This window comes from Motacilla alba, chromosome Z (genome assembly GCF_015832195.1).
Source record: "Motacilla alba alba isolate MOTALB_02 chromosome Z, Motacilla_alba_V1.0_pri, whole genome shotgun sequence".
NCBI classification, from domain to species: Eukaryota; Metazoa; Chordata; class Aves; order Passeriformes; family Motacillidae; genus Motacilla; species Motacilla alba.
The window spans coordinates 64,454,055-64,469,222 of NC_052046.1; the positions used below are offsets into that span (position 1 = coordinate 64,454,055).

The 15,168-nt window shown below is 35.6% G+C and overlaps 1 protein-coding gene across 10 annotated transcripts in view; it reads left to right on the plus strand.

The window, feature by feature from the left end:
- PPIP5K2 (diphosphoinositol pentakisphosphate kinase 2) overlaps window positions 1-13,481 on the plus strand; it is a 50,877-nt gene extending 37,396 nt beyond the window's left edge. For 3 of the 10 annotated variants that reach the window (XM_038123781.1, XM_038123782.1, XM_038123780.1), the window contains exons 26-31: window positions 778-847; window positions 2,876-2,995; window positions 3,863-3,925; window positions 7,746-7,877; window positions 9,425-9,553; window positions 11,522-11,625. In XM_038123781.1, the coding sequence (XP_037979709.1) occupies window positions 778-847; window positions 2,876-2,995; window positions 3,863-3,925; window positions 7,746-7,877; window positions 9,425-9,553; window positions 11,522-11,625 (618 nt within the window). Of the gene's footprint in view, window positions 1-777; window positions 848-2,875; window positions 2,996-3,862; window positions 3,926-4,512; window positions 4,656-7,745; window positions 7,878-9,424; window positions 9,554-11,521 lie in introns of those variants that run through there. The other 7 variants (XM_038123779.1, XM_038123784.1, XM_038123783.1 and 4 more) reach the window with 4 other exon arrangements.
- Window positions 13,482-15,168: the final 1,687 nt, after the last annotated feature.

Sequence of the window (15,168 nt, forward strand, 5' to 3'; positions counted from 1 at the left end):
GTGGCCTGGTATTAACTATTGCAGGGAAAAAACTCTAGCACTAATAATTCTTGCCATCTATATCCGGAGGTATCTGAAACTCCCAACACAGTACATCATCCATTGACTCATACAATATTTTGAACATTGCTCCTTGTAATGGGGGGTGAGGGAAAAGCAAGGAAAAAAGGAAACAGTAAATGTTTTGGATGTACCAGTGAAAATCTAAAGCTATTCAGAATGTCAAGATATTGTTAACATGTAGGACAATGGATGGTGTTCTGTAACCATATCCTTTTAGTTTGAAAATCTTCACAATTTATTGTAGAAAATTCTAAAATTATATACACTGGAAAAGTTTATATCAGCAAAGGCTGTGAGCATCTGAAGATTATACTGATTGAGCCTGTGCATGGTCAGTGATCGTATGGTGTCCTCAATAGCTTGTCTGTCTTTCCTTCCCTCCCCTCCTTTTTTCAATACAGGCGCAGTTTAGGAAAGTGCATTTGGTAAAATGAAATAAAATGTCTGAAATGTTTGTTCTCATATCAGCCTTGGTCTGTGTCCTTTCTCATTCTTGCTTTGCACCACTTCATTGCAAGGAACTCATATGTGAAATGGACTCCCTTCAGAAGGGGATATTGCATGATCTCTCATGTTTCCTTTACATATTTTTACTAACACTTATCATACAGCTTATTAACACCTGTCTGTCTGAAACAGGCTGCTGTATCAAGTTAAATGGATGTTTCATGCTGCTGTTCTACTTTCCCTTATTTTTCTGTTTCTTACATCCAGGTCCTATCAGAAAGCAATAGTAACTTACGAACACCAAGAACTATTCTGGAACAAAAGCAGAGTGGTTTAGGTATGTGCCTACAGTTGAATTTTGTTTGATGTTATCAGCTTTTCATCTGCCTGCTGTTCTCTATATTTGTATATTCTTAGAATAGCTTTTTTGTTAACAGGACCCAATAGTACTTGTTATTAATAACATAGGCTGAGTGTCTGCCTATGGACTGGACAAATTTTTTTGCAACAAAATTTTAAAATAAGTTATAACTGAAAAGAGCAAATTGTTTGAGATCCTTCATACTACTGATTATGTACTGCTCACAATAGGTATACAGGATTGTTTTTAACATAAAGCAGATATTTAAGATAATGTAGTTTCTGATTGAGCTTTTGGATTTTGCAAGAATATTATGGATTAAAACGACCTGCTCTGGAAACAGTTAAAACACTTTTCTTTAAAATTTCTGTTTTCTATTGTGGGCAATTCATGAAAGTGAAGATGCTTTTCTGAGGGGAGGGGCATGGGAACAAACATAAAGTTTCTTGATAGAATCAAGGGTTTTGCACATACTCCTCTCCTAAAATTAATTTCTTCTTTTCAGCATTAGTATGAATCATGCTATAATTCAAAGGCTTCTTTAAAATTTTCTTAATTCAAGTGGTGCTTTTCTATTGATTTATTAAAACAGGCATACAGATGATTCACATGCAAAAAAATGAAATTATGCACTGCTGTAAATCAATATTGCTTTTTTTCTGTGTGTCTTTTCATGGGAAATAATAAATATATATAACTGCATCACCTAGATGCATAAACTTAGAAGTAGCTTTTCCTTTATTGACAAAGATACGTGGTTTTTGTATGTCTAATCTTTCTGTGATGCTTTTCTTCCCATTATATTTTTCCCATAGCAAAATGCATACAATCAGGTCCTCTTGTTTACTGAAGTCCTGGATTTTATTATGTGCTTGCTAAAGTTAAAGGAATATTCTTTTGTGTGACACAATATGGCTTGTGGAAGTTGGTGTATTTCCTTGTAGATTAAGGTTTATATTTGTTGTGAAAGGCTTTTGCCACAGACCAGGCACCAATTTATTTTGGCTAATTGGTCACATGTGCTAGTAATGTTTCCCCTCACTGGACTGTTACAAGTAATGAAAGGAAGTATTGCTGGTTTTCAAAAGAAAATCTGCCATTACTTGTCTAAAATGTAAAAGATAAGTTCTGAATGAAAAATCATTTCTCCTTTCAACTAGTAGTGTAAAGGAAAAAACTTGCAACTTTTTCCCCCATTTTGTTCATTGTGGTATGTAAGTTTCATTAATGGTTGATGATTACAAAAGTTATTTTTATATTTTTATCTGTGGCTGTCAGTGATTTGTTTTAATTCCCATTCTAGTGGCAGGAATGCATGATTTGTAACAAAGTACTGTCACTTGCATGGAGCTGTGCAAAAGTCTTCTCAGGAAAGGAAGTCAAGTTAAACTTGATGAAACTTTCAGTTTTTTTCAGTTTGTAACATTGTTAGTAAAGAATAGAGTATTTCCAATTTGTTTTAAGATTTTGTTGGGGTTAGAATTATTTCCACATACTAAGTCTGTGGAACTGCATGAGTACTTCATAGCAGCCTGTCATCTCAAAGGTTGATTTGGATGAAAGCAATGAGTAGCATTTTTCCAGTTTATATTTGTTTCAGGAATACAGGTATTCAAAGACACAACTTTCGCATCATCATCATCAATCATTATCATCTTCATCTTCATTTTGTTTTGTTGTTTTGTTTATGTTTACATTGATGCTAACTGGTAACTTTTTTTTACCAAAAGTGAAAACAGGACAAGAACTCACTTTGTTAAAGCCAGTCCTCTCTTTGCACATATAACAGAGTGTGCTGTTTCATGAGTAGAAGCACAATAAATTATGATAGTTTCAGCCTACAAGTCCCACTCTGACATTACAAGCATATTGTGAACCTGTCCAAGGCACTGCCAAAAGCTGCCTTTTGTGTGGTAAGAGCCATGTGCTTGCATGCTGCATGCATCCCCAATGTGAATGGACGAACACCTGGTTGTTGTATGTATTTTCTCTAACTCCCATCAGGGTCTCACTGTGCGGGCCTGTTTAGCACCTCAGTGCTCGGGGGTTCTTCAAGTGCACCTAACCTACAGGATTATGCTCGTACGCATCGTAAAAAGCTGACTTCTTCTGGCTTCATAGATGGTATGTGCACACTCTAGCACATGCACGCACGACCCATGTGCCACATTGAACTTCTAAAGATTTTAATGGAATCCTAGAATCTTTGGCCTTAGTATTAATTTTATGAGTTTCTATTGCTTCTTTATTGCCCATAGCTTGCTTATGTTTAACTTAATAGCATAGTTAATTCTTGTTTGTCTTGAATTGAACATCAGATCACAGACTTGTAATGTGCGCCAGGAGATTCCAGCAAGTGCATTTTTTAAGTAAACTGAAAGTTTTGTTTTTAAATTCTTTAATAAAACTCTGGTTTTTATTACTGCTAATTGATCTCAAAATTAAATTATTTAGAGCATATATAAGGAATGAAATTATAAAGTAATAAGTTAAATACTGATGGTGAAAATTTTAGGATTCCTGACCTTTTTTTTGTGGGGTTCCGATTACAAAGGAGCAGGAGATTCTCAGTTTTGGATAATCTGGCATAGAGAAGAAACTCACTCACTAGATTTCAGAATCTAAAGATACCAAAGCACACCTTCATAACTCTGAGGTGAAACAGTATTCATGCTGTTTTGCCCCTCCCCCCCCACTTCACTTCTCAGTATTCAACTCTAACCTGAATAACCTTGTATGCCAGAATCACCAGCTCATTCTGCTTGTTTTCATACACGTCATTACACATCTTGTAGTTACCAACAATCCACATTTTCTTCTTTTTAACGTCTGCTTAGATTTTAGCCCTTTTCCTTGGTCTCTTCTGCATGCCACTCACTTCTAATACCTTCTCATCTTTTCTTTTTTCCTTTCTTCTTCCTTTTCTATTTTAAAATCTCCCACTTTTGGTAGCTGTTACAAATTTCAGGTACCTGTTTTTCTCTTTCTCAGACACCACACGCGGTTCTGCTGTTAAAAGGTTTTCTATCTCATTTGCTCGACACCCAACCAATGGTACGTTTTGCTTTTCTTTTAAAAACAAAATCAAAAACAAAAGGTTTCTTGCTTCATCCCTTTTATTTTTATTTCAAATATGGGGTGTACAGTATCATCCAGCCGTCTGTCATTCCTAACTTCAAGCACAATTCCAAATATATTTGTAATCATTAGATACCCTAAATACTTTCTTTACCATTCATTAGTATAAATACAACATCAAAATTAATTACTTAGAAAAATCTGCAAAAAAAATTAAGTACTACTGTTAATCATGATCTCTCTAATAAATTATTCTCCAGAAGTTCTTGTGTGATCAGATGTGTATGGTACAAGATACAGACAGTGAAATCTGATCTTGTCTAGATATAGACTTCTTGATAGCTGCTGTTTCTTCTTTGTCTTTCTCCTGCTGAGCTGATTCTCTGAGCCTGCCCATTCTAAAATAAATCACTGAATTGACAGCTGGAGTTTATGACTATCTTCTTGAAATGATGCTAAATTACAAAAACTGAAGCAGAAGCTTTGGTTCTATTCCTGCTAAATTGCTATATTTTTATGGGACAAAAATTTATTTTACCTTATCATACTTCTCTGTTCATCAGATGTGCAAATTATTTAAATATTGCACTAAAAATCACAGCAAGAGAGCTGTGACTTCTTGAGCAGCATTGACCTCTTGAGCTTCAAGAGTGAAAGTTAACTGTCTTCAGTTTTCAAAATTTCTCGTTTAACACACAGGACAGAGGTATGTCTTTTTCTTCCTCAGCAAAATATTTTGCGCCTCCCTTTCTACATGATTGAATAGGCCCCAGATATACCCAGGACCAACTGGACCTGAATGTAGCTTTTCCAGATCTCTTCACTGTAGTTTTAAAATGTGCATGACTGCTGGCTGAGGTCAGTGATAGTGATATTGAAATTGCAGTGGAAATCATCAGTATTTTCATGTTAGATTCAAAATACATTTGCTTAGAAAGAAAGTTTTTTAAAAAAAAGAAGACTTGAGTTTTTGTTTAGCCTTGCTTAGGAGCAGAGTTGTATTTTGTTACATTCATTTAAAATCGATAGTGGCTTTTTTGCACTGCAGTGCTTTATGAAGGAAAACTGTAGTAAGGCTAAATTTATTTTTAAGACTGTGTTTGATCTAAAATGCCAAATCTAATGTTTCATCTCAAATAGAAAAGTCAGGAGTCCATTTTTTATGTTACGACTCAAACCAAACAATATTCCCAAAACATACAAGGTCAGAAAGTAAGAACTGCATTTGAGAATCTGTGGCTAGTAATAGAATTCCTCTTTGTTCCATTTAGTCACTTTTTGTGATTTCATTCTTTTAAAAAAAGGATCTAAATAGCTTTTATCGATCACACTTATTGTTCTGATTCATTTAATGTGGCAGTTTTGCCACACATCTTTGACAAGATGCATGCAGTATGAGCTCCTATGAACCCTAAGTATATTGCAGGTTTTCAGGGGTTCTCTACTAACATAACACCCTGTTGATGTTGTTTCGTCTGTCCTCTGGACTATCATTTTAATTATCCTTGTCCCTTTCACTCTGTTTGTTTCTTACTTTTATGTTGTTATCACACCCTCTTAACTCATTTCAGACTACCCCCCCGCCACCCCCACCCCATCTTTAGTTCAAGGAACATGGTGAAACAAGTATCTTCTGAAAGTGCCATACCTTCTTTTCTGGGCCTCTGCACAACACCCACACCTCTTTAGGTGCTGGTCCATTTCCTCTGTGGAATTTCTAGGCTCCAGTGGTATGTCTCTACAGTTTTTGAATCTTAAAACAGCAGGGTGGCTTTTTGAGATGCTGCGTTAACCCTTTCATTGGCTTGCCTTGTGATGCTTTAAGAATAAATACAGGCAAAAATCAAAGGCTGTTAGTGTACAGGGAGTTGCCTTCTTAAAGGGATACTGTGTGGCTTCTTCATCATAAAATTTAAAATTTATTTCTTATACCATCATAAAATATTTATCAGAAAACATTCAAAAAATCAGTACACATAGATTTCCCGATTATGTTTTATGCCATATCCCTTAGAAATAAAGACACTACAATGACATGCTGGGATATGACTAGCTGACAGCAGAATTATCAAAATTCAACAAAAAAAAAAAATTGGAAGGGAAATTCCTAAAACAAGAAAATTTTATTTCTTCTCTTTTTTCTTTTCAAGGGCATTAGTGCATTTTGGAATTCTTCTCTGGTTCTCTATAACATGCACTATAGCAATAATAGTTACTAAAAAGTTAACCTGACATTGTCCCACTTCATTAACTGCAAAGTTAAAAAAAAAAAATTCTCATTCAAGTGATAGGAACTTTTCTGTCAGGGAAAAGAGAAATCTTACATTTTACTGTAAAGCAACGAAAGGGTTTGCGCTTTACATGCATGCATATAGTTATTTAGGATATTAATATGTATGGTAAACATCTTAATGCTTACACTGAAGGCTAGCTACTGACTTTATAGGAGAATAGAAATTAATAGTATGATGGTGTTTCTTTTGTACACAAACCCCGCGTTTTCATGAAATGCAACATTTTGTTTATAATTTAAGTGAAGCTGACATAAGTCTATCTCAGTTGGTTGAATATTTGTAGCAATGGATCCCAAAATTTGAATATGGCCAAGATGGGTCTAAATATAAGTATAGACATTTAGGGGTTGAAATCTTGCTGAATTTCTTCTTTATGCAAAGTACTGATGGGGAGTGAATGGACAACACTGGATATCACAGGAACATTGTTGCTTATTATTTTATGGGAAAGAACAGTTCCCAGTCATAATGCTGTCTCTAATAAATGTACCTTGAACTGAAATTCTAAACATTATTTCATTCACTATTGCTTCTTCATTTAAATGTCTTAGAAGAAATTTACAGTGTTGAATTGCAAAGTTGTAATGTTACAGCTGTATCTTGAAAACACTAATGGACATGTTTTCCTCTTCTGAAATGCAACTGGATGAAACGCTGTTTATTGAGTTACCAGACTTGAATCACTTTAGAGAACTGCAATTTTTTTTTAGCCAAGATGTTTAAATGCTTCTTAATCTGTTAGTAATATGGATATGCATGGTTAGTGTATATCAATACTAACATAGAAAAGCGAAGTCCAGTAAATTTTTAGATTTTTGGGTTGCTTTACATACCTGTTCCAATATATGAAACTTGCAGTCTTTCAGTACTGTTTTTAAATGCATAAAGGGAGGTGTATATCTGTCTCAGAAAGTAAAAGCCTGTAACCTCAAGTATAAAAATGCTAACAGTGGTTTTCCTTTGATATTAAAGGCAACAGCTTGTTTTCACAGAATACTGAAGATGAAAAAACATGAATTCTGCAAATGTATTTCTTGGAAGATACATCATTTTTAGCTCTTGTCTGCTAACAAAATAGCTATCCTACTTTCTTGCATGAATGAGTTACCTATTTAGTCTTGTGCCAGGTATCAGAATGAGTAGGAGAAATACTACCTTTTCCTGACCTTTTTTCCTTTTTTAGTGATCTGATAAGTTTGCCTTAAAGGGAGATTATCTTACATGAACTGATTTGGGAGTAGGGCACAGGTCTTGTGTTGGAATAATTTATGTGTACACGGGTACTTCATGTGTACATGGGACTTGTATCCCATCTATTGTATCTTTAGCTGGAAACTGGCTCATCTTGTTTCAACTCCTGTAATCCTTAATTTCCATGATTTCAAGAAACTTATGCCTGCACATGCTCATGTAAACTAAGCAATTTTATCATGCATTAATGCAGTACGTTAAATCCTGTCTTATGTTTGGAAATCTCTTTTTTTATTATTTTTTTCTTTTAGGTTTTGAACTGTATTCGATGGTGCCTTCTATTTGCCCTTTGGAAACTCTACACAATTCCTTGTCTCTGAAGCAGGTGGATGAATTTCTTGCTTCTGTTGCTGCTCCATCAAGGGAAAATCTACAGGAGACATGTACTGGTTATAGTTTGTAATTACGTTAATTTTAAATTCTTAACTGTTGTCTAGTTAATCTTTGCAGTGTTTGCAGCTCACAAGTAAACTTGTTAAAAAAAAAAAAGGATACTGCTGTTGAAGAAAATGAAAATGTACATAAACCATAATTTTACATTTTGCACTATCCTTCTGTGGGTATGGACATATAATTCATTGAAGTAGCATCTCTGTTGGCTTAGGTAGTAAATTACAGATTTAATGAAATCATAGTTAGTTTATTTCCTTTATTATTACATTGACTTCTCTGTACTGTCCACACTCAGCTGAATTACAGGTAATGCTTTTCAGGGAGCATGAAGTATTCCCAGCTTTATACTTTAATGTTGTACTCTCACTAACCTCAGCAGAATAGTGTTGCATTTACACTTAAAACTTCATTATTTCCTGTTTCTTTCAGTATTACTTGGGGTTTCACTTGTAGAGTATTTTGCAATTACTTAGCTTTTTAGCAGTTTGTGCTGCGTGTTTGGGTGATCTTGAAAGGAAATACAGCTGAATTCTATCCATGTGCATGTGTCTGGAGAAATTATTTCCCATTGTGATTCTAGTGCTGTGTCTTTGGAAATTGTTTAAGTTAGGTCAGATTTACCACATAATAGGATGTGTTAGGTGATTGAAAATAATTCTTCCTAAGGAAGAGTCTAAAGACATAATGCTTTGATCAGGAAACTTACACTGTTTCCTGATCAAAGTACTGATACAACAGCATTGGTAAACTGAAATTGGACTTATCCCTTTTTTCTGCTCCAGGATTTTTTCATTTTTCCCCCCATTATTTTATACAGTTTAGATTTTAATCAGCAGCTTATTTGATACTCCTTCTCAAATACTCCTATGTTTGAGAGGGAGTAAGCAATTTAAGAAAATTGATATTACTGAAAAAGAGTTCAGAGAGGTTTGTAAGTATATGAAAATTCTCAGCTACTTAAAATGTCTTTTTATACTGGTTAGGAAGTTTGTGTGTCTTCAAAAGCAGTTCAGAATTGAGAGTATACAAGATGAAGAAATATTGAAAAACAAAATGTGTCATACTCCTACCATATGGTTGTCACCTTTCTACCAAGGAGTGATTGGAAAATAGATCTGATAAAATTAAAGTCATAGATGTTTAGTTCTCCTGCTTTCCTGTACTATTTGGAGGTTATCTAGAGATTAATGCATTGTGTGCACTTTTTATAGACATATTGGACTTAAAGCCTATTCAGGTACAATCTTCATAACCTATGAGAAATAGCACTCTTCTGGCAAGGCACCTGTTACTGAAATTCTGCCTTAACAGCGTGAATGTACTGTGTTGCTTTCTGTTGTAAAAAAGAGATTTTAAGACTTGTCTTTCATATTGGAAGGGTTTGACACTAGAGTCAAAAATTGGTAGCTGAGCAGCTGGTTGTATAAATGTGGTATCTATTTTGCTGGATGGATACACAGTCCTGTGGCTACAGTTTTTGACATCTGGTTTAGGTCAGAATAATTATTAATGATTTTTTTTCTCCCCATCATTTCAGCTTCTCCAACTTACATGATGCCCCTTTCAGGAAGAAAAATTTCTTTAAATACATTTACCCCTGCAAAAATTCAACCAACTCCACTTGAAACTTTGCCTGAAAGGCTAGTGGTGGAGAAACTAACCTTATGTAAGTAAATTCTGTCAAAGGCAGAATGACTAACTTGATTATTTCCAGCACTATAATTCTTCCTTACATATTACATTATTTCATAGGGCAGCTTTTTCTTAACATTCCCAGCATCAGTAGAATTATTTTGTGGGTCAGTGAGAACTCAATGGCATTGCACAAATAACTTTAACAGTAAAACTGTGTTAATAGTTACTTTCTCTTATCCTCTGAATTGTTTCATTTTCTATGGCCTGAAGTTCATTAGCTTTTGTTTTCAAGTATGACAGCTATCTCCAAGTAAGACAGAGTAAATTTATTTCTTTAAATGGCTAAATTTCTAAGATGTTTTCTGAGCACCTAATGTAGAGCTCAGTGACTCTGTTTGGACTAAAGCTGCCAATAACATGATGATGTGTTCAATCATTAGTATGTTCACAGAATTACAGAATTTCTAGTTTGAAAGAGACCTTTAAGATCATCGAGTCCAACCCATGTTCTAGCACCTCAGCTAGATCATGGTACCAAGTGCCACATCCAGTCTTTTTTTAAACACATCCAGGGATGGTGACTCCACCACCTCCCTGGGCAGATGATTCCAGTATTTGACCACTCTTTGTGTTAAAAACTTCCTCCTTAATTTTAGCCTTGGCATCTCCCTTGGCACAGCTTGAGACTGTGTCCTCTTGTTCGGTCTGTTGTTGCCCAGAGAAAGAGACCGACCCCCAGCTCACCACAGCCACCCTTCAGGAAGTTGAAGAGAGTGATAAGGTCACCTCTGAGTCTCCTTTTCTCCAGGCTAAACAACCCCAGCTCCCTCTCTTCATACGACTTGTGTTCCAAGCCCCTCACGAGCCTCGTTGCTCTCCTTTGGACACGCTCAAGCATCTCAATGTCCCTCCTAAACTGAGGGGCCCAGAGCTGGACACAGCACTCAAGGTGTGGCCTCACCAGTGCCCAGTACAGGGGAAGAATGACCTCCCTGCTCCTGCTGGCCACACTATTCCTGATACTGGCCAGGATGCCATTGGCCTTCTTGGCCACCAGGGCACACTGCTGGCTCATGTTCAGCCGACTGTCAACCAGCACCCCCAGGTCCCTTTCCACCTGAGCACTGTCCAGCCACACCGTCCCCAGCCTATAACGTTGCAGGGGGTTATTGTGGCCAAAATGCAGGACTCGGCACTTGGACTTATTGAACTTCATCCCATTAGATTCTGCCCATCCATCCAACCATTCCAGGTCCCTCTGCAAAGCCCTCTGTCCCTCTAACAGATCGACACACACTCCCAGCTTAGTGTCATCTGCAAATTTACTAATGAAAGACTCTAAACCCTCATCCATGTCATCAATAAAAATATTAAACAGAACTGGCCCCAGCACAGACCCCTGAGGGACACCACTGGTGACTGGCCGCCAGCTGGATGCAGCACCACTCACCACCACTCTCTGGGCTCGGCCATGTAGCCAGTTCCTAACCCAGCACAGAGTGCTCCTGTCCAAACCACGGGCTGCCAGCTTATCTAGGAGTATGCTGTGGGAGACAGTGTCAAAGGCCTTGCTGAATCCGAATAAACAACATCTGCAGCCTTCCCTGCATCCACTAGGCGGGTTACCTGGTCATAGAAGGTGACCAGGTTGGTTAAACATGACCTACCCCTCCTAAACCCATGCTGACTGGGTCTGATACCCTGGCCATCCTGTAAATTCTGTGAGATGGCACTTTATATAAACTGTTCCATTATTTTGCCAGGTACTGAGGTCAGGCTGACTGGTCTATAATTACTAGTCTGAACTGTTGGCCCGCTACACTGTCCTTGGATGGTTGTGCTGTTTAGAGACCAAATTTCACTTGGATTTCCTGATTTCATTAGATAGTGTAGCTTATTTGTTTCTGTGCTAGATAACGTGCATTTTTCTTGCCTTTGTGCTTTTTAGCATGGATGTTTAGTGTAAAACCTAATACATATTTTCTCTCTATCTGTACAGCTACTCATGGATGTCCTGTTAATATATCTAATATTAAACCATCTCTTGAAGAGGCCTCTCTAGATGCAGAACTTTCTGGTGAAACTCCTTCTGAAAAGAAGTGATCGGACAAAACTGGAAACATCTTCTTAAACAGATCTTTAGTGTGCATTCAAGCAAGTTACGGAGCTGTCAAAAGCCATTCATGTCTGCATCTGCAATTCATAGTGCACTTAAACATCTTTATACATGGTTAACTAGTGTGCACAGTATCTACGTCAAGTGTCTTTTCTCATTTTCTAAAACATAGTTTGATGAATGTCACAGCTTTTAATGGAAAAGCTGCACATGAACCTTTTCTGTGTCTTCAAATATCTACTGTAAACATGTACAAAAACAATATGATACGTATTACAGTGGCTCTGTTGTTGTCTGTAATGAAATGGAATGAAAAGCATTGTCTGTTGTCATCATAAACTTCTATTTTCAGGAGTTTATAATCTCCCTGTGAATTTCTTCTGTGTGCTGAAACAGAACATGCATCTTGACTTTTTTTTAATTTAACTACATTTCCAAAGAGATCTCTTTTCTCTGGTTTGGAGATAAGCAGATATTTTCTGCATTTTAATTATATTATATTATATTATATATGCTGCAATAATTAGGCATGATGGAGTGAGTTCATGTATCAGCACTTTTGACTATTTTTTTTCCCTGTGTTTACATCAGACCTGTAACATTCAAATCTACCTTCTCATCTATTGTTTAGTACACATGCTTGTATACAGATTACCTGTATATCATCCAGCACATAAAACTGTCTTTTATATGTTTTTATCAAAACCTTCTTTTGCTTACTAAAAAAGACAGTTTTATTTTCCTTGCCATGGGTTTCTATAAAAAGGTGATACTAAAAAGCAGTTTTTGTAGAATGAGAAATGGTTACAGCTGGTCTGCTACTAGGCTTATTCTAAAAATTGTAAATATTCCACCTATGCTTTATTGTCATCCTTTCAGCACAGAGAGAGACTGTGGACTACCAGAACTCAGTGCATACTGTTGCAAAATACTCAGGATTTGTCATGACCTGGGAATTTTCATACCTCCCTCCTTCCAATCTACTGGTTGACAGCAACTCTCAAAAAAAAAAAAAACCACCAAAAAACCAAACCAAACAAAAAAACCACCAAAAAAACACCAACAATCCCACACAAACTAACCAAAAAAAAAACCCAAACAAAAACCAAACCAAACAACAACAAAAAAAAAAAAAAAAAAAAAAAAAAAAAAAGGAAAAAACAAAACCACAAAATAAAAAAAGGAAAAAAACATTAAACATTTTATGAGATGTAAGAAGCATTTCTAAATTGGTGGAATGTGGAGTTATGGTGTTATTTAGAATAATTATCCAATCTAAGCAATTTTTGTAATTTTTTTCTGAGGCATAAAAATTACTGGCTTATGAGTACCCCAAATGTATGAAAATATAGACCACTTCTTTAAGTTCAAGTGGCTGAGTAGTAAGAATGGACTTCATAACTAAAAGTTAGGTAATTCCTTTCATGTTTAAGCTGCAGAAGACAGCTTATGAGTAAAATGTTTAGGTAGGGCTCTTACTTGTCTCCAGAGCCAGTGCAAGTTGCACTAGTTACATTCAGTAGTTACTATTTACATTCACTTTTTCACAGGGTCTTTTTTCAGTGTTTACCATATATAAAATGGCTTCAGCAGATGATTTCTAACAATGCTGATTCAATACCAAAAATATTAAGGGTTTCACAGCTATATACTTCAAGCATTTCATTTTCCGTAGTGTAATTGTGTTATTTACAATGTTTGGTCTTGCATACAACTGAATGTACCCTTGTTTACCATTTAAAAGGAAAACCTACCAATTTAAGTATATGTATCATTCCAGTCAACCAAAGCTGTGACATTACTTTTTTTATGTGCTTCTAAATAAAATCAAGGTCACTGTCAATTTCTCTCTATTGTATTTTTTTAAAAGCACTGTGAAGTATAGTGAGTAGCTGACAAAGTCATCTCAGTGGAAAACAATCTACATATATGCCAATACTTTACGAATAAGCCAAAATTACTCTGGGTGGTAAGGATGTGGTATAAAAGAAATGATGGTATCATTTTATAGTGAAATCTCTCCTCAAAAAGATAAGTAGCAGTCACACATTCTTTGTGCTTTGTCATGTTCCAGAATGACATCATCAAATACAGGACCACTGTGAGTGCTCTTCTACTTGCTGTTGAGACTGACAGTAGGACACAAAGTGGACTGTACAGGTTTGAACCTATTTTTAATTCTGTTTTAAACTTTTTTGAACTATACATCCTATTCCAACCAGATTTGGCAGAGGCCAAAAAATATGTTTACAGAAAATCAGTGGTCAAAATATGACTGTGACTCCCAAAATATTATCACCCTGCAATGTAGTTTAATTATTTAGCTTAGCATTTCTTCAAAAATGAAGCATCATTAAAAAACAGACCAAACCACAAAAATGTGTGTGAAAACTCCTAAAATTAATTTAAATCCTGTTTTATGTTTCTTTATTATAATCAATAAATTTCAGTTATGTAATTATCCAAGCATGCAGAGGCTGTTAAGGGAAAGCAGATGTGCTTCCAAAGTTCAGTTTTGTAGAAATCCATACAAACAAGCCTAGGGAGGTATGCATACAAGAAATAATTATACATATTGTCATATAATATGTATATTATTTCAAAAATAATGATCATACGTGGAACAATAGCATCAAAAACATTTCAAAGGATAATGTCAGAAGACATGTAATAAAGATTTTTAAAAGCCATTTCAGTGCAATAGACAAGTGACAGAATGTAGGGATTTAAGACTACTTTCTGTCATCTAACATGAGAGAAGCATAATGTTCCTTTATTTTTCCTGCATTTTTTCCTAATCAATTTACACCAACTGTATTTTTGACAGTCCTATATGTAACTTGCTGAAGAAAAACTAGCAAAAACTTTTCCAGAAAGTCAATTCTGCAAGAAGCAGTAAAAGAAGTATACTTTCTAGTAGTAGTTCATATTTCTTTTATTTTTCTTTCTAAATAATGGTTTCATTTTGCTTGCTTTTGTGAGAACAAATTTCATGCAGTATTTTTAAATGCTATTTTTTTTATTCCCTCACTTAGCCTTAAAAACAACCATCTTGTGCTCTGAAATATATAAACTGGTGTGACACCAAAGCAGTCCAGAGTGTATTACTGTGAAAAACATATGCTGAATTAAAAAATAGGCCAAATATTTTATCTATAAAAAAGAGAATGTGTGAGTGTGTGAATGGCATCAAACGTGGGCCTAGGAGGAGGAGAATGCACTAAATACAGAGAACATCCACATCATAAAAGGTAGAAGCTAGTGTAGAAAAGACCTCACAGGAAGCTTAAATTCTGCATTGATACAAAACCAGTTCTAAAGTGAACTTGCTTTAAAAAAAGCAAAAACATACTTGATTGAAAAGTTGTCACTGTGCCACACAATGTACAAATATAATATATAGAAATAGACTTCTAATCCAGAGTTCTGAAAATTAGAATTTACAGATCTCCATCCTGTTCAGTCAAAGAGATAAGTCACTGACAAGAGAAAACAAGGTAATTGGGTGACATGCATTTTGCAACAGATCC